General features: G+C 57.6%; 2 protein-coding genes across 4 annotated transcripts in view; one reads left to right on the forward strand and one right to left on the reverse strand.

Annotated features, from left to right (window-relative positions):
* Window positions 1-5,684: 5,684 nt before the first annotated feature.
* Agt (angiotensinogen) lies at window positions 5,685-13,591 on the forward strand. The gene is made up of 5 exons (XM_046432160.2): window positions 5,685-5,838; window positions 8,664-9,522; window positions 10,858-11,125; window positions 12,474-12,618; window positions 13,099-13,591. Exons 2-5 carry the CDS (start codon window positions 8,694-8,696, stop codon window positions 13,288-13,290), a joined length of 1,434 nt encoding a protein of 477 aa, XP_046288116.1. The 5' UTR covers window positions 5,685-5,838; window positions 8,664-8,693; the 3' UTR covers window positions 13,291-13,591.
* A 3,508-nt stretch (window positions 13,592-17,099) lies between these two features.
* Cog2 (component of oligomeric golgi complex 2) overlaps window positions 17,100-21,260 on the reverse strand; it is a 33,154-nt gene continuing 28,993 nt past the window's right edge. For all 3 annotated transcript variants that reach the window (XM_046432073.2, XM_046432072.2, XM_046432071.2), the window contains exons 16-18: window positions 20,226-20,365; window positions 18,916-19,096; window positions 17,100-17,646 (exon numbers count right to left, since the gene is read on the reverse strand). In XM_046432073.2, the coding sequence (XP_046288029.1) occupies window positions 17,545-17,646; window positions 18,916-19,096; window positions 20,226-20,365 (423 nt within the window). In that variant the 3' untranslated portion in view covers window positions 17,100-17,544. The remainder of the gene's footprint in view (window positions 17,647-18,915; window positions 19,097-20,225; window positions 20,366-21,260) is intronic.

Raw genomic sequence — 21,260 nt, forward strand, 5'->3', positions numbered from 1 at the left:
GCTTTCCGGATCTTGGTGGGAACCTCCAATTGCCGCGTCCGGCCAAGGGAGCCGAGTCCGGTGAGGGACGGCGAGGTTAAAAGACACACAGGACACCAAGGTTCTTCATCCAGGAGTCAATAATAATCTTTATTGCTAACACACCTTTTTTTATACCCCAAGCAGCAGAAGTGGAAAACTACCCAAAAGCAGGAGGGAGGGGGGAGAAATTTAGTTTCAACATCTATTATTGTCAGGTACCGAAACCTCCCTTAACAATAAGTCCATCAGACCAGAAAAGGTCAAGGCATTCCCGTGGGATACATATGTCTCAGACGGACAAGCAGGAACAGAAAAACCGCAAGTTCGCCATGGCCTTGTGAGCTGGCCACACTGGCATGCAGAACAAACTAGTGGAGGTAGGGCTCCAGGGGCCAAGGTGGACCTGTTGCCAACAATGGATGAGCACGGAGAATGTTGTGTTGAGGAAAATATGTCTGACGCGGGAAGCCCAAGGTGTCTTTATGTTAGCTACTCAGTCTTCCTGAAAACCCCCAGGGGAACGAATTTTCTACCAGGGATTGCAGGGAATATAGAATTGTGTCAGAGGCTCTCCTGACCTTCACTAAAGAGAACAGGACACATATACTCAGAGATGTGCACACTGCCCTGTCTGGGCCCCCCGACTACCCCCTGCCGACTGCCCGGTACCAAGGGGACAAGAGCCCGCAGAGATACAAGGCTTGGACTTGGGACCTGCCCGTCGAGCCTCAGTGGAGGCTGCGTTTGAACACGTGGCGATCATCCTGCAGGTTGACTCTCCCTGCATGCAAAGACCATCTCTCCAACATGTTAGCCCCGTGGGGGGCAGGGTCCCGTGCTGCAGTCTCCCCCTGCGGCCCAGCCCATAGGTGGCAGCACCCATGACAGTGTCTGGGCGAGGACTGTGGTTCCCCTGGCAGAGGGGAGAGCAAGCCATTCCCCTCAGGCACGGTGTCTTGGGGGCTGGACCTCTGCTGGGCCTGAGGCCTCTAAAGCCCACGCAGGTTCCTCTCCTGCGAACTGCAGAGGCTGCAGGGCCAGTGTGAGGTAGCTGGGGGCTCTGCACCGATGGCATGAGGCTCTATGTGGTCTGCTGTCTCGTTTCCTGACCTTTGCGGCTGCTGACCTGTGCTGGGTAAATGTTTGTTGGCATCTGATTGATGGCTTCAGGTGACAGTTGTGGAAGAGTCCGTGAGGACCTTGGCCATCTGCCTCCTGGGAGGACATCCCGGGTTCATACCTTGGAGGCCTGGTATCTGAGGGTCCCCTGGCCAGGGTCACCTAAGTGCGGGAAGGTACAGGAGCCCCTCCTGTGGAGGTGGCCAGTGTCTGGAGCAGGGACTGACTGAGGCAGGTGTGTTTCTGTTCTTATGATCTTTGGGGAGGAGCTTTATGGGTGTCAAGCCATCCTGGGATGCCCCTTGGGTGACCTCAGGGCTCTCTGAGGCCACTGGGTTCCAATCTCATGCTCTTTCCACAATCCATGGTGGAGGTGACAGATGACAGCCTCCATCCATGACACGTGAGCTCCCCATTCATCACTGAGATGCCAGACAGCTGGTGCAGGGGCCTGCTCCCTTCTGTGTGCCCTGCCATGGGCCACCGGAGCCTGCGCCCCAGGAAGAACAGGAGGAGGTGGGCTTACCTGGAGCATGGGGTGGTCAGTCCGATGACGGACATGTGAGAGTCCTGCTGGGTTCTGGGGTGGCCTGGGGAGGACAGTGGAGGAGACTTGGTCTCCCAGTGGGCTCCCCGCTGCTGTAAGGACCGGGTGAGATGGTGCAGGAGGCCAGCGGGGAGCTTTCCTTCTGCTCGTTCTATACAAGGAGGTACACACCAGGGGAGGCCTCTCCCCCCCAGCCAGCGCTGGTCCTCCTAGGCCACATCCTCTGACTCAGCCTGACCATTTCCTCTATAAATCAGGTGGTCCTGCTTGCCATCGAGAGGAGCACAGCTACCACTCCTCACACCGAGGTCCAGCCAGGAGGTGCCGCCCGCGGTCCCAGTGTCTGGGCCTTTTCAGCGTCCCCAAGCACCAGCTTCCTGCCACCCGCAGCTTTGCCCTCCTTCTTGTCCGCAGTAGGAAAACACTAATATTTATCTTTCCAAATTTCTTTGCCGTGTTTTTGTTGAAGAACTGAGCGTTAAATAAACACCATTGCTGGAGTTCAGCTTTCGCAAGAGCCGGCGTGCTGACCCGTAAGGACAGCGCTGTGTCATCACACCGGGGGCTCTGCGGGGAGAAGGGTGACAGCATTTTTCCGTCCGGATGTCCCTGCTCCTTTTTACTCACTGGGTGGTGGGCACAGCATCTGCTGAATCCCCAGCCATGAGGGCCAAGGCAGACATGGAACTGGACATGTGGCCAGTCCAAGAGCAGATGAGCCTGAGGAGAGGCCACGTAGAAACAGGACCCTCTGACTTTGAGTTCCCATTGCACTGACCCGGAAATAGCACCCAGGTGAGTCCAGGGCCATCCTGAGCTGGGAGGATTCACAGAGTCACCAAGGACAACCGGGAATTGGGCACTCGGTCCATGAACGCTGTGTTCAGATCCATGAGACTGTGGGTGGAATTTTATTGAAAAGGTCTTTTCAGGAGAGAAACCCATAAGCTGACTTAATGCCTTTGCTAATTTTCACATAGTACAGTTACGACATCTTGATTTTAATTAAACAGTTGATTGAAACAGTTTCCTCTTTTATTTTTCAAAAGTAACGCTCCTCGGGCAGGTTCTGTTCTGTCAGGTCTCTAATGAAGAGCTGGCTGGCCCTGGTGCCCCCACCCGGCCCTCAGCCTGTCCTCAGCCTGTCCTCCTGCCCACGGCCCCTGCCCTAGGGCTTCCTCTCGTGATGGCATCCAAACACCCTCTGGTCCTCCTCCTCCGCCTGCAGCTGTGTCCCCCACTCCAGCTCAGACGTGCTCCATCTAAGCTGCCAACAAGACTCCCCTGAGGCACGTTCAGCCGGTGACAGTTTGTGACACGTATTGTGCCCCCACCCAGCGTCCCCGGGCCTGTTTCCACCTGAAGTGTTCCTACAGATGGACTGCTGGGGATCAGAATGCCCTGGACATCTGTCCCTTCATGTAGAGTACAACAGGGGCAGTCAACACATCTCCGAGGCCAAGTGTCCCAGGAAAGGACTGTGTCCCAGCATAGATGAGACTGTCGCAGCATGTCGGCCTCCACAGCCATGCTACGTCCCCGAGTACATCTGAGCTGTGGTGACACTTTATTCACACTGAAGCCCAGGGCCCAGTCCCCAGCATGGATGGCTGCTCAGGCCATTGCTTGCTTCATGGAAGCGCCCTTTTCTTGCCAGCTTCGACCAGGGACAGCTCCCAGGGGCGCAGGTAGCATGTTTGAGGCCATGGCTGTCATGGAGCCCAGATGCCAACAGTGGGTCCCCAGAGCCTCATGGCTTTCTCAGAGGAGCTCAGTGCCCTTCAGACCCAAGTCAAAAGCCGAGCTGTCCTGGGAGTGGGTGAAGGGGAGATGATGGTTTCCTATCTCAAGAACACAACGATTCCCAGGCCTGCGTGACAGGGCTGACCGGGGCAGCATGGACCAGGACAGAGTGGAAGCTGAGGGTGGGCAGGGCAGCACCTCGCCTCGGGCTCAGGCTGGTGCCATGCGAGGACACACGTCTGTACTCAGCTGGGGAGAGTGTTGCTTCTACACGTGGAGTCCTGCCCTGAACCGTCAAAGGCAGACTCTTCAAGGAGGCTGGCCTCCAACAGGAAGCGCTGTTTCTAGGGGAGTTGAGTCCCTGAAGAAAGTCGCTGGCTTCTAGCCAGGTCCAGTGGGCTACTTCAGCTTGTTTCAGCTACCCGTGACCGTCAGTAGTGCCACCACAGAGCTCTAGCCAGAGCCTCTAGAGGCGGCCACCGAGGGTGTTAGTGTGCAGCCACCCACGCCTGCCAGGAGCCTGGTGTCTTCACACCCACACAACACACATGCACAACCCACACTACACACATGCATGCAAGCCACACACATGCCACATGAACACCCCACACCACACACGTGCACACCCTACACCACACACATGCACATCCCACACCACACACATGCACACCACATACCACATACATGCACACCACATGTGCTGCATGCACACCACACATGCGCACAAGCCACCCACGTGTGCACATGCCACATGCACACACACACAGAGCTTTCCTTGAAGGGAAGGTCTTCCCTTTGCGTTCTGCTCACTGCCTGGCTCCCAGTTGCACACCCATTGAGCTGGGGACGAGGGTCACTCCTAGGTGACAGAGTGGGAATGGCTCTGGGAATGGCCGAGGTTCCATGAGTGCCCTGTGGGAGGTGTGATCCTCGAGGTCAGGACGCAGTCTCAGTGCCAGGCAGGGTGTGGTGCCTGGCAGGCGGCCCACGGGCATGAAGCAAGACATGGGACGACAGTGCCAAGGACAAGGCTCGCCCAGGTGGCGAGGCCCAGGAGCCCCTGGCCAGTGAGGTCTGTGGACGCTGTGGAAGGCGGGGCCTGGGTGGGCCAGTGCAGGCTCCCTCCAGTGTGCAGCCAGGAGGCTGCATGGGGACAGGGCTGTGGGGAAGCGGGAGGAGGTAGTCCCACGGGAGCTCCCTTCCCGAGGCCCCGGGGCAGAGATGGGCACCACCTGCATGTTCTCTGACCATCACTGGGGTCGTCTTTGCAATGCCACTGGCAGCTTTGCCCCCCAGGGCATCTCTAGCCCTGTATCCTACAGGCATCAGTGGGCTGAAGGCCAGCCATGACAGCAGCGTGGCCACTCTGGCAACCAGCCCCCAGAGGCTCCAGCCACCAGACCTCACGAGCCGACCCAAAGCCACCAAAGCTCTGGAAATCCCAGGTGCTTAAGGGCTCTGAGGCCAGGAACTCGGGATTAGGGCAAAGACCACAGGGCGGTGTCCCTTGACCCCAACTCAGGAGCTTGGTGCCAGGAGCTGGGGGCAGAGCAGATATGGACTCCAACTGTTGCACCCGCACCTCAGCCCACAGCTCCCTCCTGGGCCTCACAGCTGGCTGCCAAGTGTCCACTGCTTCTCCTTGGGACTCCTCAGAAGCCTGAGCCAGGCCTGCTTCATTCCATTTCTTCCCCTGGTGGCGCTGACCCCTGCTGGCCAGTCCAAGGGCATCTGTGGCCCACAGCTGCCAGCCTTCCTCTGTCCCTGGCAACTTTCCTGGGTGTCCACTCAGCTCCCCAGAACTGTGGCCTCTGTGCCAGTGGGTGACATCTAGTTCACACACAGTGGGCATTTGCACCCGGTGTCCCCAGCTGTCCCTTGCCTCTTTATCGGAATCACACAGCTCTCCCCTTGAGAGCCCTTTAGTGTCCAAGCCCACCATCTGCACTCACAGGGTGGATGGCCAGGCTGGACCTGAGAGCACTTTGGGCCTTTTGATCTGGCCACACGTTGCCAGTGTCTAGCAGCCCCCAGCCCTGTCCTTGCCCTCATCCCTTTCCAGCATGACCTTGGCCCCTGGGGACTGAGTCAGGAGGCTTGATGGTGGGCCTCAGGCTCACAGCCTAACTGAAGGGCAAGAGGGCCCCAGCTCTGGGGAACTTGGGTCAATGTGTAACTGGACGCTGCACCAGCCCATCTGCTCAGCTGAGGGGCCACATTGATTGCCAGAACTTCCTGGAAGAGGTCCCAGAGCGGCTAGTCCTGGCCAAACCTGCAGCCCCCTCCCTGGTCCTCCCCCACTTGTGTACAGAGTGGCCTGGGAACGGCTCCACCCCACTCTTGGGTATAAAGAGGGCCTTGGTGGCCGGCCAGGGCAAAGCTGCGCTGGTCCAGGGCTGACGCAGGAGGTAAGTGGAGACCTCAGCTGTCCCTGGCTACAGCTGAGCTGTGGGCTGGGCGAGGTGGCCAGGGGCAGAGCTGCTGGAGGGGCTGTTCTCATTCATCTGGGATCAAGAATGAGGATTTGTGGTGGCCATGCTTCACAGGGGATGTGCCACCTGCAAGTCCACACACTGAGATGAGGCCATCCTCCCCAGCCACCACCTGGGCTCCGGAACGGCTTCTCCCTAGCTGCAAGCCAGGATCACCCCTGGCTCCTACTTCCTCTGGTGACCTGGGGCTCCAATAGTCCATTGGGTCTCTTCCCATCTGAGGGAACAGCAGGCTTCATGTACAGGCAGCGACAGGGAAGGGCTTGGTCTCAGGGCCCCGCAAGGCTCAGGGTGTGCCACCTGCATGACCCTTAAGCAGAGTGTCTCTCTGGTCCTGGGATCGAGGTCTGGGTCAGTGCAACCTGCTCACCATTCTGTCCCTGAACCTACATAAAGCCAGACTCCTGACAACACTGGCTTTCAGGCTGGGCCCACAGGGACAGAGCCTGGCCATGCGGAAGTGCTTCCTGCTCCTGTAGGTGGCGAAGGCGGGCCCTGGTGTTCCTCAAGAGGCAATGTAGTTGGGCCTCGGTGCCGCCTGCTGTGCCCCAGGATCTGGCTGAGTCCTGGTTCTGTCTCCTACTGGCTGTGGGCCCTGGAGCAAGCCCCTGGACCTCTCTGTCCCTTGCAACATGGCACTGATGACTTCACCCAGCTGCCTGTTTGGGGCCACCTTGGGAATGAGGCGGAAACGGCTCTTGTGGGGCTATCTTCACGTGGGAGGAGACAGACAAACCCACACCTCCGAACAACAGAGCAGATAGTGCTTCCAGGCAGCAGGTGAGAAGAGCGTGTCCAGGCAGCCTCCGGAAGGCCAGGGTGGCCGAGACTAGCTGGCTGGACAGTGGAGACGCCACCAGCCAGGATGGCAATGTACAAGTGTGCTGCCACCTTCAGGGGGAAAGGCTGGGCAGGGAAAGGCTGGGAAGGACGGCTACCCCCCTTGCTGGTCCCCAGTCCCTGCTGAGAGTGAATTCAGGGCCACCATGCTGCCCCAAGAGGAGCAGTCTGCAGGAGTGGCAGGTGGGAGGGCTGTGCTCCCCACGTCTCCAAGCCCACATGGCGCCCCATGAGGCCAGCAGGGGCCTGTCTACACAGGAGGTCCGGGGTGGGGACAGAGGCCCTGCCCTTTTGTCCACTGCATGTGGCTTTAATGAGAAGAGTGAACTGGGTAGGATGCATGGGGAGGAGGGGGAGGAGGCGCCAGGTCAAAAGTCAAAGGTCTTTTTTAAAAACTGTTTTAAAAAAGGTCGTTGGCAGTAGGTGAACCGAGCAGGACCGGACACGCGGAGGCCTCGGTGTCCTGGGGGCGTGGAGGCCAGGCAGGTGCCGGCAGCTGTGCCTCACCAGGAGATTATGAGATAGTCAACTGTGACGAGAACAGTTTCATTTTGGCTCAGATTTGGAATTTCCAGCCCAGGATAGGACAGACCTATGATGTGGTGCCATGGAGGGCCAACGAGGCCACTCCTCCAAAGGGCTCCACCTCCCAGCAACACCGCCCTGGGGCCAGGCCTTGGGGGTGTTAATCCAGGCCCACAGAGTAAGGCGCAGATAGCTCACTGGCAAGGCCCATGAACCCAGGGCCAGATGGGCAGGGGCAGGGAAGGCCAGGCTGGGACCAGGGCACAGCAAGGTGGGCAGGATGACCTCAGGTGACAGGGCAATGTAGCAGGCTCCCTGCAAGCATCAAGTGAGATGCCACACGTCTTGACCTGAGCCACCAGCAGGACGAGCTCCCTCCCCTTAACCCAGAGGAGCAGACAGCGTGGAGGGCCGGGCAGCCCAGCTGCCTTCCCCTGCCCACCCCAGGCAGTTCCATCCCTGGCCAACTCCACCTCTGGCCAGCTCCATCCTTGTCTGTCCAGCTGAGGCTGGAACTGTCGCGGCACTGAAGGTCAGGCCTCCAGGGCTCACCTGGCTGCCCTGTCCGCTGTGGCTAGGGCAGGGCTCTGAGCTCTGGCTGCACGTCAGAGCCATCAGAGACTTAAAGGATCTATTCCTGACCCAGCACAGATGAGCGAGGCCAACTACAGGGAACAGGGCTGGACGGGCATTGTCCTGGAGACCAGAGGACCACTGGACGGGACAGTGCAGACGGCCTGGAGCTGGGGATGAGGGGGAAGGCCAGGGTTTGGTTCAAGCCCTATAGTAATTAGGATCTCAGGGACACTAAACCATCCAGAGTCACTTGATGAGCATCTCAGCAGGGAGCACAGGGGCTCCACCTGGACCCATTGCTGGCCCCTCCTGCTCCCTGGGAGGAAGCCGCAGCCCCTGGGCTCTCGCCCACAGCCTGGGGCTTCAAAGTCCAAATCGACTGTCCCCCAGCGCAGATGCTGGCGTCCAGGGTCAGGGTGCAGCAGGCTTCTCCTGCTGAGGCCTCTCCGGTCTTGCAGACACCGTCTAGTCCCGGTGTCCTCAGTGGTTGTCCCTCTGTGTGTCCCACTGTTAGGATCCCATCATAACTTAAGCACCTCTTTAAAGACCCCGACTCTAACTACGGCCACTTGCCAGGGTCCTGGGGACGACTTCAATGCATGGACGGAGACAGGGCAATTCGGCCCCAGCCAGGTGTTGGCACCTGGGCTGTGAGGAGTCTGGCTCCGCCCCTCCTGTCCACCCCCAGAGCACCCCAGGCACCTCCTGGCTCTGTAGTTCAGGGAATGCGGGGTAAAATGAAAGTCTGGCTGGGGACCCCTTGGATAGTCACCTTCACCCTTCACAAAATGTTGTTTCAGGGTACAGACAAGTGAGCGCTGGGATCAGAGATGGCTCCTGCTGGCGTGGCCCTGAAAGCCACAGTCCTGTGCCTCCTGGCCTGGGCTGGCCTGGCCACTGGAGACCGGGTGTACGTACACCCCTTCCACCTCCTCTTCTACCCTAAGAGCACCTGCATCCAGCTGGAGAAACCCGACCTGGAGACACCCAAAGAGCCGACCTTCACGCCTGTGCCGATTCAGGCCAAGTCAGCCCCAGTGGACGAGGAGGCCCTGCGTGCCCAGCTGGTGCTGGTGGCCGAGAAACTGGAGGCTGAAGACAGACTGAGGGCCGCAGAGGTGGGGATGATGGCCAACTTCATGGGCTTCCGCATGTACAAGATGCTGAGTGAGGCGTGGGTCGCCGCCGGTGCAGCCGTCCTCTCCCCAACGGCTCTCTTTGGCACGCTGGCCTCCTTCTACCTGGGAGCCCTGGACCCCACGGCCAGACAGCTACAGTCATTCCTGGGTGCACCTGGGGAAGACCAGGGCTGTACCTCCCGGCTCGATGGGCATAGGGTCCTCTCTGCCCTGCAGGCCACCCAGGGCCTTCTGGTGGCCCAGGGTGAGGCCGGCGGCCGGGCCCCACTGCTGCTGTCCACAGTGGTGGGCCTGTTCACAGCCCCTGGTCTGCGCTTGAAACAGTCCTTTGTGCAGGGCCTGGCCACCTTTGCCCCCGTGGTCCTCCCACGCTCTCTGGACTTGTCCTCAGACCCAGAGCTCGCTGCTGAGAAGATTGGCAGGTTTTTGCAGGCTGTGACAGGGTGGACAACAGGCAGGCCTCTGTCAGGGGCCCGAGCAGATAGCACTCTGCTTTTCAGCACCTCTGTCCACTTCCACGGTGAGGAAACCCCTGGTCATTCTTGGGTTGCCACAGGGTGGTGTTCTCAGTCCCACACCCTTAGCAGACGGCAGGACGGGGACAGGAAGATGGCAGGCGTGCTGCTCAGGTGCCCTTGGCCCTTGAGCTTCCTGCAGCCGCGGTTTCCATGGCAGCTGACGGCCAACTGCAGGGACTCACTCTGCCTCTGGGGCAGATGCTGAGCTGAGTGGCAGGAGGGGTACCACCACCCAGGCCAGCTGCGGGGGGCTGCCTCCGTCACTGTGGCTGGAGGAAAAGCCCTGTGTCCCTCTAGGCAGCTCCACTGAGGTCCCTTGGGGACCATACAAGGGGATGCCCTGCTTCTTGCTCATATGGCTTTATACTGTGGCCCTTGTCACCCCCTCACCAAAGGCTCTGAGGGTCGAGGACCATGCCATTCCACTCTCACAAGGTCTCAATCCAGGGGGAAGAGCTGCATCCAGCCCCTTAGGACAGGGCGACATACAAGTGAGGCCAGGCAGGGGTCAGGGCTGTCATGGGGGCCCCTTGTTGACCAGGCCTCCCTGGGGCCTCCTGCGGGCTGCCTTCGCTTCACTCTACCACCCCAGCTCACTGGTCCTCAGTCCTGCCTGTCCCTGGGCAAGAGAGGTGCAGAGCTGGGGCCTGGTTCCAGGGCTGGGGCCTGGTCAGTGAGCAGTAGTGGGGGCTGAGCACCACCAGCAGGCTTAGGGGCTACATGAGGACCTTGGGCCTCAGGCAGGAAAGGTGTGAAGCTGCCATGGTGGACGGTCACCACTGTCCACTGTCCAGTCCCACCAGGTCCAGCACCAGGGTGAGTCCTTGTGAACTGTGGCTTTGGGTAACAACTGGCCATTCTGACAAGTGGGCAGCTGTGGTAGGGTGTCAATGGCCGAGGCTGGGTGTTGGGAGATCTCTGTAAATGTGCTTGGACTGTGGCCCTAACGCTGCTTTAAAGGGTCATATTGAGTAAGGAAAAGTGAGGGGAGCCCGGGCTGGGCAAGGCAGATCTGGTGGGCTCCTCATCAGGAGCCCTGGGCCAGACCCTGAGTGGTTTTGGACCTCAGCCTAAGGGCTGGTATCCCAAGTGCAGCAAGTGCAGCGGCTCTGTAGCCGGGCTTGGGCGGAAGACAGGCAACCCTCAGGTTCTGGGCAGGTGTGGGCCTGCGCCCGGGGCAGTGGTGGCTGCTGGGTGGGGAAGGAGGCTAAGGGTGGGGAAGGAGAGGAGCAAAGCAGCCTGGCCAAGGCTGCCCAGGCCCGGGCCCCACTGCTGCTGCCAAGGCCCACAGCCTGCCCAGCTGCTGACCATCCCCTCCTATTCTGTCTGGGCTGCAGGGAAGATGAAGGGCTTCTCGCTGCTGCCTGGGTCCCAGGAGTTCTGGGTGGACAACAGCACCTCAGTGTCCGTCCCCATGCTCTCGGGCACTGGTACCTTTCAGCACTGGGCTGACGTGCAGAACAACTTCTCCGTGACCCGCGTGCCCCTGGGCGAAAGCTCATGCCTGCTGCTGATCCAGCCGCACTGTGCCTCTGATCTGGACAGGGTCTCAGCCCTTGTCTTCCACCATGACTTCCTGGCCCGGATGAAGAACCTGTCTCCCCGGTAGGAACTTCTGGGTGCCCTGGAAACTGGGGGAGCTGCACCATCTTAGCCCAGGGTGGAAGGGTGAGCAAAGCGGGACAGGCCCAGGGTGCCAGGCTGGCCTGGACCTGGATGTCCACCAGCACCTCCCATTCCTCCATCCCCTGGGCTCTGGCAGGCGCAGCTGAGAGAAGAGGAAGCACCCATTTCTCAGAGTGGTGTGAGCCCACAGGTTTTACGAGAGAGAAACGCCTAAGCCACCCTCTGAGAAGGAGTCAACCCCACACTCAGGCAGGCCCGTCCTGACACCTCAGAGCCTCTGGGGACTGATGTTGGGAGGGCCTGGCCTCAGCTGCTCTTCTTCCTGTTGTGGCAGCCCCTCCCACAGAGCACTGGCTTCTTCCTGTTGGTCCTTCAGACTCACGGGCCCAGAGTCTGGCCCAGGGCCAGTGCCAGGGGGAAAAGTCGGGACCCTGCTGCCAACTCTCTTTGAAAGTTTTATTTTTTTAGGTTTATAATATTGTAATGATAAATCAGTATGCAATGAGGGTCTTAGTTTGAATCATGATGGAATACACCTGACCTAAAACGCACCACCTCGGCCATCCCAGTGTCCTGACACGGAGCCGTCTCAGTGGTGGGCCTCCACCAGCAGCCTGTCTCCAGAGCCCGCTAACAGTGCAACACTGACACTGGCCTGTGTGGTGCCGACCCACCGGAGCCTTGGCAGCCCACAGCACCCTCCGGCCGGCTGCGGGTTGCCCACCTCAGGTCCCTTCTCCCCTGGGGTCGAGCATCAGCCACTATGCAGACACGCAGTCATTCACACGTCTGTCCGTGGCTTGTGAGGCTTCCCCGGTGGCTTGAGGCCTTGGCTGTGGACATGGCACACTGGCCAGGGCTGGCTGTGTCACCAGAAGTGCCCATGGCCCTAAGGGTTGCCAGAGGAAGCAGCTGGAGGTGGAGGTCACTGGAGCTAATGGGTTGGCACAGGCTGAGGTCAAGACCACAGCCCCTGCCCAGAGTCTCCCTCCAGAGCACCCTGCAGCCAGCTAGAGTGACACCTCTCAGGGCTGCCCAGGAGTGCCCACACACAGCCAGCCTGAGAAGCGAGCAGAGCAAAGCCCAAGCTGCCCTCGCCAGTACCCAGGACAAGCCCTGGAGCTGGGGGCCCTTCCCATGCTGTTTCCTTCACGCTTAAGGTTTTCTTTGTATTTGTTACTGAGGTTTTCCTAGAGGTGAGGATGACCTAGCTGGATGAGGGCTAGACTTCCCCTTCCTCAGGGGCAGGAGCAAGGAGCACACCTCCCTGGGCTCCTGGGAGCCCTTGCCTTGTCCCCTGGAACCCTCTGACCACACATCTTCCCAGGGCCATCCACCTGACCATGCCCCAGCTGGAGTTGCGAGGCTCCTACGACCTGCAGGACTTGCTGGCTCGGGCCAAGCTGCCCACCCTGCTGGGCACAGAGGCGAACCTGGGCAGGATCAGTGATGGCGACCTCAGAGTGGGAGAGGTTGGTGCTGGCCTAGGGGAGGTGTGGATGAGAAAAAGGGGGCTGTGGGTGAGGCTGTCAGGATAGGAGGGAGAAAAGACCTGGACCAGGGGGGTGGGCCATGTTGGGAGGGACGTGGCCAGAGCCCTCCGGGACTTCCCAGGGACAGTGCAGGAGAGCAGCTCCTGCCCAGCCTTGCCTCTAGTGCTCCAGGAGTGTTCGGCCCCTGCTCAACCAGGCCAGGACTTGGGGTCTTCCCCGGAAGCTGCAGTGGAGGTGTCCCTGGCCAGGCTCTATCCTGCAGCTCCTTCTGTGCTCAGGAGCCACTCTCTGGCAAGAGAGCCAGGGATCCTGCCCAGCACAGCAAGGTGGTGGGTGGAGACAGGAGGGCACGGGCAGGGGAGGCAGGAGCTGCCGGAGTCCCGTGGTGGGCCTGCAGGCGTCCTCCCTGCCTTGGGCCCTGTGTGCCCGAGGACAGAGGCCATCTCCATTGCCTTGCAGGTGGTGAACAGCCTTCTTTTTGAACTCAAAGCGGATGAGGAAGAGCAGCCTGCAGAGTCTGTCCAGCAGCCCAGCATGTCTGAGGCCCTGGAGGTGACACTGAGCAGCCCGTTCCTGTTCGCCATCTACGAGAAGGACTCGGGTGCCCTGCACTTCCTGGGCCGTGTGGACAACCCCCTGAATGTAGTGTGAGGCCCTGCAAGGCCACTGTGCCTGGCCATCCAAGTTGAGGCCAGCAGAAGAGCAAACCTGGCAGAATCGGCCACCTGTTGCCACCTTCTCCTCCCCGCCCCTGGTGGGTTGGCATGGCTCCTTGCCAGTGTGGCACCTGAGCAGACACAGGCGTGAGTGGAGAGTGGGGGAGGCAGGAGCCTGTGCTGTACCAGGACGACTCTTCAGAGGGGGAGTCTGAACATATCCACTGTCTCTGAAACCAAAGTGTCCCCTTCTAACAGAAATTGGGCTTTAAGATTAAAACACACATTGTCTCATTGCCTTGGGTTTATACTCAGCGAACTGAATGTGAGATTATAGTTCCCACAATGCCTTAGTTTTTCTTCCCATGATACCTGTAGTTGCAGAAAGACACACAGACCTGATTTCATGCTAGAGCAATCCTGACCACCCTGGCAATAATCCTCAGGTGGCTAGTAACATCCTCCGCTGTGAGCAGGGCCGCCAAGCCATTCAGCTGACAGTCCACGGAGCTCTCATGACCCCTTGCTCCTGGGGAGGCCCAGCCCATGTGCTCTGGGTGCCTCTGCCAGGAGCAGGAGAGTCAGGCTTGTGTGGTGGGAGGCCTGTCCGTCAGGGGACCTAGAGGGGAACGGGGCCGAGGGATGGATTGCTGCTCAGGGGGTCCCTGGAGCAGAGGGCAGGGCCCTAAATCTTCTCAAAACACTTTTTCCCTCAATGGATTAGACCCACAGTCTCTACGTCTCAGCAAAGCCAAGGAAGAGGTGGGTACTGGGCAGGCTGGATGGCCTTGGTGATGCTTCTACCTCCCTCAGGAAAAGTTGAGGGAAGACATAGCCCTGGCCGTGCTGGACGCAGGTCCAGGCCCCAGGTCCCCAGCCAGCAGCTGTATTCTGCAGATGCTGAGTGCACACCAGCCTCGGGAGCTCCTGTGGAATGGAGTGGTTCTGCTGGGAGGTCCCCAACCCCCGCAGTTGATAGTTGGGATCCTGAGACAAGATCTCAAATATTAACATGCCCTGTATTTGAGGCAGGAGGGCAGCGATTTTACCAAGTTTTAAATTTCAAAACAGTGAAGCAGCTAAAAGAGGCTGTAACAACCTACGGTCCTCAAGCACCCTTCACTGTAAGCATGGTCGAATCCATTAACAACTTGAACATGACGCCAGCAGATTGGGCTAATATGTGTAAAGCTGTGCTAAATGGAGGACAATACCTGTTATGGAAGGTTGCCAATGAGGAATTTTGCAAGGAGACGGCTAGGCGAAATGCAGCAGCTGGTTATCCTCAGAGAAATCTAGATATGTTGTTAGGAAAGGGACCTTATGAGGATCAGCAGCAACAAATTGCATATGATCCTGGTGTATATGCACAAATTGCTGTAGATGCAATTAAGGCATGGAAGACTTTACAAGGACATGGAGGTTTACAAGGTCAATTATCTAAGGTAATACAAGGAGCTAATGAACCTTATGCTGAATTTGTAGATAGGCTTATTCAAACAGCTACCAGAGTTTTTGGGAATACAGAACAAGCAATGCCATTACTAAAACACCTGGCTTATGAGCAAAGGAATCGTTGGTGCTGATAACGCCAAGGTCGCGGGTTCGTTCCCCGTACGGGCCACCAAATGCCGCAGTCTGGCTGGGCACAATCAGGAGCCACTTGTCAAAAGAAACTAACTTTATTTTTAGAACCACACACGCCAAACAAAACAGCCTCTCAGGATAAACCCTCAGAGCCTCAACTGCCACCACCGGCTTCCCACAAGCCTCTCTCTCCCACACAAGCTTCTCCCCACCTCCCACAATCCTCCTGCTCTTGAGGCCGATTGGCTGGGTCACGTGGGCGGAGCCAAAAAAGTCCCCCAATGAGCAGCTCCGTGGTCTGAAAGGGCAGGGAAACAGCCCAATGAGCATCACTGCAGAGGAGCCAATCAGCTAGATGTTGCTGGGGCCGCTGTGAGCCAATCATCAGCCGGCAGCTGGAAGTTTGCTGGCAGCTGGAAGTTTTCTGGGGCCCCTTCGGCTGTGGCTCTCAACATGGTTCTGCTCTGCGAGCGCAGGTGGGTGGCAGGGTTTCCAGAACCACAGCAGCCCTGTTCCGTGGTGACTCCTGGCTGGTGGGGCAGCCTGGCATGTGTTTCCAGCACCCTCACTTAAACAATCAGCTGCAAGGTGCTGAGTGTCATACCAGGGACCCAGGGACCCAGCCAGTCACTCTGCCCCTGGCTCCTGGGACGCCCAGTGGTGGCATTGCCGCAGCTGAGGTCCCAGGGTGTTGCCTTCTGTCTGTGGGAAGGTGGCCTCCAGCTTTGCAGGTGGAGCAGTGCTGCCCACTGTCACACTGCTTTCTGTACAGTTCTAGGTGGGCGGCTGGGTCAGGGAGACAGCGCAGGAGGCCGGCACGCCATGAAGGTGGCTTGAGAACGGCAAGCATGGGGTCCGTCTGCCCAACGCACTCCTCCACTGAGCTGGGAGAAACCTCCCCAGGGTGCAAAGTGCCCATCCATGAGACTGGGGTCGGCCACTGAGGCCTAGGTGCTGTGGAGGAGACCCGCAGTGACACGGCAAGGCCTGGTCTGTGGTGCACTTGAAGGGCGCAGGGAGTGTGCTCAGCACTGCCCTCTGCACAGCATCCTGGTACCCCTGCTTCCCCTGTCATGAGGGGACAAGCTGTGGGGCAGCCCAGCCTGGGTAATGCCAGCATTCACGGGAGCTGCAGCCACTTTCTGGCCAGGAGGCCAGCCAGAGTCCATAGCAGCTCCAAAGCTGACCCACAGCTGGATCCAGTCGCAGCTGGGCATGGGCTGGAGGCACCCATAGGTGGAGATGTCAGCCTGCTCACCCAGCTAGGCCTCAAACACCTGGGGCACCTCCCACTTCCTCCCAGTGAGTTGTAATGAGTGGGTGGATGGAAGGCAGCGGCTTCCAAGAAGACATCCACCTTCCCACCCCAGACCCTTTGGAGGGAGCAGGACCTAGGGCCACCTGCTTTTGCACTTCTGGGTCCCTGTCCAGAATCCAGTGCGACAGACTGGATTTCTGTTATGTTCAGCCACCACCTTGGTGGCCACTTGTGCAGGCGGACCCCAGGGATGCAGACTGGCTCCCAGGGAACCTGGAGCTTCCCTGAGGTATGCTCAGTCTGCGCAGCAGGGGGAAAGCAGCTCTTCCCAGCAGGAAGCACCACTATATTTTAAACCATCAACAGATGAAAGAAAGGAGAGCTACAGACAACACTCTGCAACCACCAGCTTCCTGCAGGAAAGTCCTCCTTCCTAGGCCCCAGGACTGTCACTACCCAAGGCCACCCTCTGCAGAGGTGGACACAGGGAGGGTAGGAAGCCTAACAGGTGGTCAGCTGGTCTGGAACTACCTTGCCTGGGTCTCCAAACAATGACCCACCTTGGTTCCCCACCTGTGAGATGGAGACAACATGCCTGGGCTGGGGGCTGGGGCTGTACCCCACCTCCTGCTCTAAGGCTAGTGAGAAAGACAGAATAGGAGGCTGGGGACTTGGGGTCCACTGGGGAGATGCTGGCTGGGAGCCCCCTGCCCACCAGCGCCAGCCTACTAGGTGGGCAACATCCCCTGCCTACCAGCGCCAGCCTACCAGGAGGGTGACTCCCCCCTGCCCACCAGCGCCAGCCTACCAGGAGGGCGACTCGCTGGCCTGAAGAAGGCACCTTCTGATGTTGGTTCGGGACAGAGCTCCCATGCCCAGGGAGGTGCCCTATAAGGGAGCTGCAGGGGAGCCGTGCTACCCAGGGCGAGGTAACTCATGGAGGACAGGATGGCGCAGGCTTGCAGCAGGCACTCCTTTATTTGGGATATCATCTCCTCCTCCGGCTCTGGCTCCTGACAGGTCCAGAGACCAGCGAGAGCAGTGGAGCTGGGTCCCTGTCCATGAGCAGACAGTGTGTCCACTGGTGCAGCCCCATGCAGTCCCAGCACCCAGCCAGCCTGGGACACAGCTGGGCCCCACCTATGCATGAGCTCGAACCCTGCTTTAGAATCAGCTCTTCCACGCTAAGATTTGCAATAAAAATAAAATCATCTGATCTGTAAACTACAGTAAAAAGTTTCAAATGTCTTAAAAACTCATCCATACAATGGAAAAAGGCCTTTGTTCTTTTTGGGTAAAAGGAGATCCAAAGGTGCTGAGGTGGGCGCGAGCGTTGCTGGGCAATGCTGGATACGCGCCTCTGCTGTGAACAGAGCCGCTTTCTTCCCTTGGGCCACCAGGACGCTATGGCTGCTCCATGGCTGCCTGGTCCTTGGCAGCGGCCACCAGCTCTGCAAGGGCTGTGAAGCTCTTGATGCTGCTTGTCTGCAGGCCCATCTTTTGTATCTGCAAAGACATGAGAATGAGTCATTGTCCTGTGGCTTAGCCAGACTCGAAGAGACCCGCATGAGAAGCCACCGAACACCCGACCAAGTCAGAAGAGGGCAGTGCCCTGAGCACCTGCAGGAACCTTCTTCTCCTTTGGAAAAAAGGGTCAACTTACTGCAGAACTTCATGTTTTTGGGTTAAACCCTCTGCATTCTAAGAAGCCAATATGTTACCTAATCTCAGTCCTTCAAATCAGACGGATGAGCGCAAGGGCCTCTTTTAAGGACTTAAAAAAAAGTTCTCAGAGGAAATTCACAACTAAAAAAATACAAGAATTGTTCTCTAAGTGGAGAATTTCCAAACAAGTACTGACCTGAGCTCTTGCTTTATCCATGCAGCCTTTTCTTGGGTCCTTGTGATGGACAAAACACACTGGTGCTGACCTACTGTGGTGACTATAGCCACTGAGTGCCCATTAGGGCCTGTTTTTGTTCAAGAATAATGTGTGTGCACAGAATGGGAAGGAAAGGCTGGGCAGTACTTGGCACCTCACGGCTGGCCTGGCACTGGACCGTGGGAGCCTGTCCCTGCCTCCCCCACCTGTTTCCCTTTTGCTTATTTACTCTCCATGTCTCTACAGCAAACTTTTTGCTTCTCTTATGACATGCAACAGGCAATGGGCTTTGCAGGAGACATCCGGAAGCTCAGAACAGAAACTTGGGTTCCAGGAGGGCCTGGGCAGGAACATGTGGCTTGCCTCACTCCCCCTCTCTGGCAGAATTCTTGTTTGAGGAGCAATTGCTTGGGGAAAATCTGGACAGGGGCCATCTGGACACCTGCCAGCTTGAGGATGCTGAGGATGAGACTGCCTCACAGAAGGGCCACGCCAGCCTCATCACCCAGGAGGGAAGCAAGCAGCTGTATCAGCTCACTTCCTGCATCCATGGGAGAGCACTGCTGTGCTCTCTGTGGCCACTGGTAAGCACGTTAGGGCCAGCTGTGCAGCACAGTCCCTCCCAGGCACGGAAGGCATGGGAATCGCACCTGCGACCCCACAGCTACCACCACAGCCAGCCATCAATGGAAACTCTCGGCACTCTCTTGCCTCCTCTCTCTCCTGCTCCGGGTACAAACCCCTTACCAGAGAGCAGCCTGGACCCTACTTTCCTCTCCTAAGCCATGGGATTGATGTCTTGGCCTCAGCAACAGCACCCGAGGCAACGCCAGATCTCTGTTGGGTCCTGGGACCCGAGTTTGGGCTGCTGGTGCTGAGGTGGCTCCCAGTACCTGCTCGCCCAGGTACTCCACGTCCAAGGCCAGCTGCAGCCGGATCTTGTCGTCATCACTCATGCCACTGCTGGGGCCCACAGGGCTGGCTGCGGCGATCTTTCTGGCCTGCTTCAGCCTCTTCAGACTCGCCTCCATCTTCCTCACGGAGCTTAGGACATCTGACACAGTCTCACAGTACCTGGCCAGACACAGGTACCAGTGAAACTAACATTCAGAACCCTTGTGGCCGACTTTGAACAAAGATGTTCTTAAGATAAAATTCATTTCCAATAAGACCCAACTGTGGTAAATGCTGTCTCTGAAGACAGTGGGAAGGGTCTGGCACAGCATCTCCCCAGAACTGAACTGTTGGGACTCTAGGCTGAACGCCAGGAGAGACTGACAGGCCCTATGCCTTCTCATACCCAGTGGACACCTACAGTGCGACCACAGCCAAACAACAAAGGTCATTCCAAACCCTGAAGGGAACATCTCATCTTCCAAAGTGTAAGATTCCTAGAATTTTAAGTAAAATTCTGTCCTCCAAATACTCTGCATATAATTTTTAAATCATAAGCAAGTTACATTTCTAAATTCTATAAGCTGGTCATTTGGCATTTGGAATACATTTGCCCACAAAAACATTCTACATCATTGTTATGTTCTAAACTAATCCATTAATGGCTGCTTGACGCATAAGAACTGAACATAACATACTGCAAAAATTAATGCTTAAAACAGTTAAACAAAATTGATAATGAAACATTTTTGCTTTTTCGTTTTTTGGTGGAGTGCTGGGGATGGAACCCGGGGCTTTGTGCATGCTGGCAAGTGCTCTTTGGCTGGGCTATCCCAGCTTCAAATGATACCCTTTAGTGTGACTTGGCACCAGGGTTCGAGAAGCAGACTTAATTAGATGAAGAGGCACTCAAGGGCTGGGGACTTCAGAAACTGCCATGCCAGCTGTAGGGAGCTTCTAAATGTGTGCGTCCTCCTTTAGGTCACAGGGCTTTCATGTGTATGAACTCAAGTGGCATGACTGGAGCTGTGCTGGAGGGGCAGAGCTGAGGACAGGGAGGGCCTGAACAGGGCAGAGGGGCAACAAACAGTAGCACAGACAGTGCCCGGGACATGAGGCTCACGGAACACAGGCCAGCTTGATGGTGGTCTGAGTGGAAGAAGGTGGCCCTGAGCTGAGAGCGAAGAGGGCGAAAGGGTGTGGCTGATGTGCCCAGGGGCAGGCAGGTGCTGTGGTGGGCCCACTACAGGTCCATGCACAGCCTGGGAATGCCCAGGGGCCTCTTCCAGGGGCTCTTCAGAGGGCGCACCTGTGAGTGCTCTCGGAAAGTGCTCCTTCCAGCCACTGCTGTACCAGTGAGGGTCTGAGCTTGTCCTTGTGTCCACTCTGGAGCTGGTGAAATGGCTTCAGTGCACTCTCCACGTAAGCAGAAGCTGTGGTAGGGACCTCCTGCAATAATGTCGACAGGACGTGTTCCAGGTCAGAGTGTACACAACCACTGTCCTCCCAGACACTAACGGCAGAGGTCCACAGAAAGATCTGGGGCAGGAGGGCAGCCAAGAGTGCAGGCCCACACCTCGGACTCTGTTCCCTGGAGCAGTAGCTCCCCATATTGTCCATCTATAATATCCTGCTAATTCTGTTTAATTCAGGATCTGCTTCTACAGGTGGGGTGGAGCTGAATTCTGGCCACCAGGGGGCATCAGTCTGGCTCATCAACAGACCAGAGCTTGAGAATCAAGCATGGGTGAATGACCAGCCTATAACCCTTCCTAGCTTTGGTTTCTCCACCCATCAACATGCCAGTCACAGAAGGAGCAGTGAGTCTGTGTAAAGTGCTCATCCTCACACCAAGGGAACACACCCCAACAGCCCACAGGGCAGAAAGGGAGCTGGTGCAGCACTGGGAGGAAAGCAAGCCGGTCTCTCTACTTCCAAGGGGGCATCAGGTCAGAGGAAGGTGCAGACTGGAAGTGCTCTACTAGGAACGGCAATCCCAGCCCACGTCCCAGATGGACTGTGGAGAAGACTGTCCTAACTAATGCCAGCTCTGCCACAGGGACCCACAAGCACCCCCAATAGCATGCCAGACAGATGGCCGTGCAGCAACAGACAGGGCCCACCTAGCACAGTCAAGGCCCTACATTCCACAACCCTCGTGGCTCTAGGAAGTGAACCAGGAGACATTAAATTAAGTCTGAAATCTAACTTTACAACTGGGAAGAAAAAGAAAATCAGAGAATTATGTGAGCTCTACTAAGAATAAGACGAGAACAAACATTAAACATGGGAGAGTGGGCATTCAGGGGGAGCGCTCAACACTGAATCCCACAACTGCTCTAGG

Source organism: Marmota monax, unplaced genomic scaffold (assembly GCF_021218885.2).
Source record: "Marmota monax isolate L192 unplaced genomic scaffold, Marmota_monax_Labrador192_F-V1.1 WCK01_AAM20220418_F8-fsc00071, whole genome shotgun sequence".
In the NCBI taxonomy this organism is placed as follows: domain Eukaryota; kingdom Metazoa; phylum Chordata; class Mammalia; order Rodentia; family Sciuridae; genus Marmota; species Marmota monax.

What these genes read in the sequence shown, in the direction of transcription:
- Agt (XM_046432160.2), top strand. Translation starts at nt 8,694, where the DNA reads ATGGCTCCTGCTGGCGTGGCCCTGAAAGCCACAGTCCTGTGCCTCCTG. An exon ending in CACCTCTGTCCACTTCCACG is followed by an intron (nt 9,523 to 10,857) that starts GTGAGGAAACCC and finishes TCTGGGCTGCAG; the next exon opens with GGAAGATGAAGGGCTTCTCG. An exon ending in ATGAAGAACCTGTCTCCCCG is followed by an intron (nt 11,126 to 12,473) that starts GTAGGAACTTCT and finishes ACATCTTCCCAG; the next exon opens with GGCCATCCACCTGACCATGC.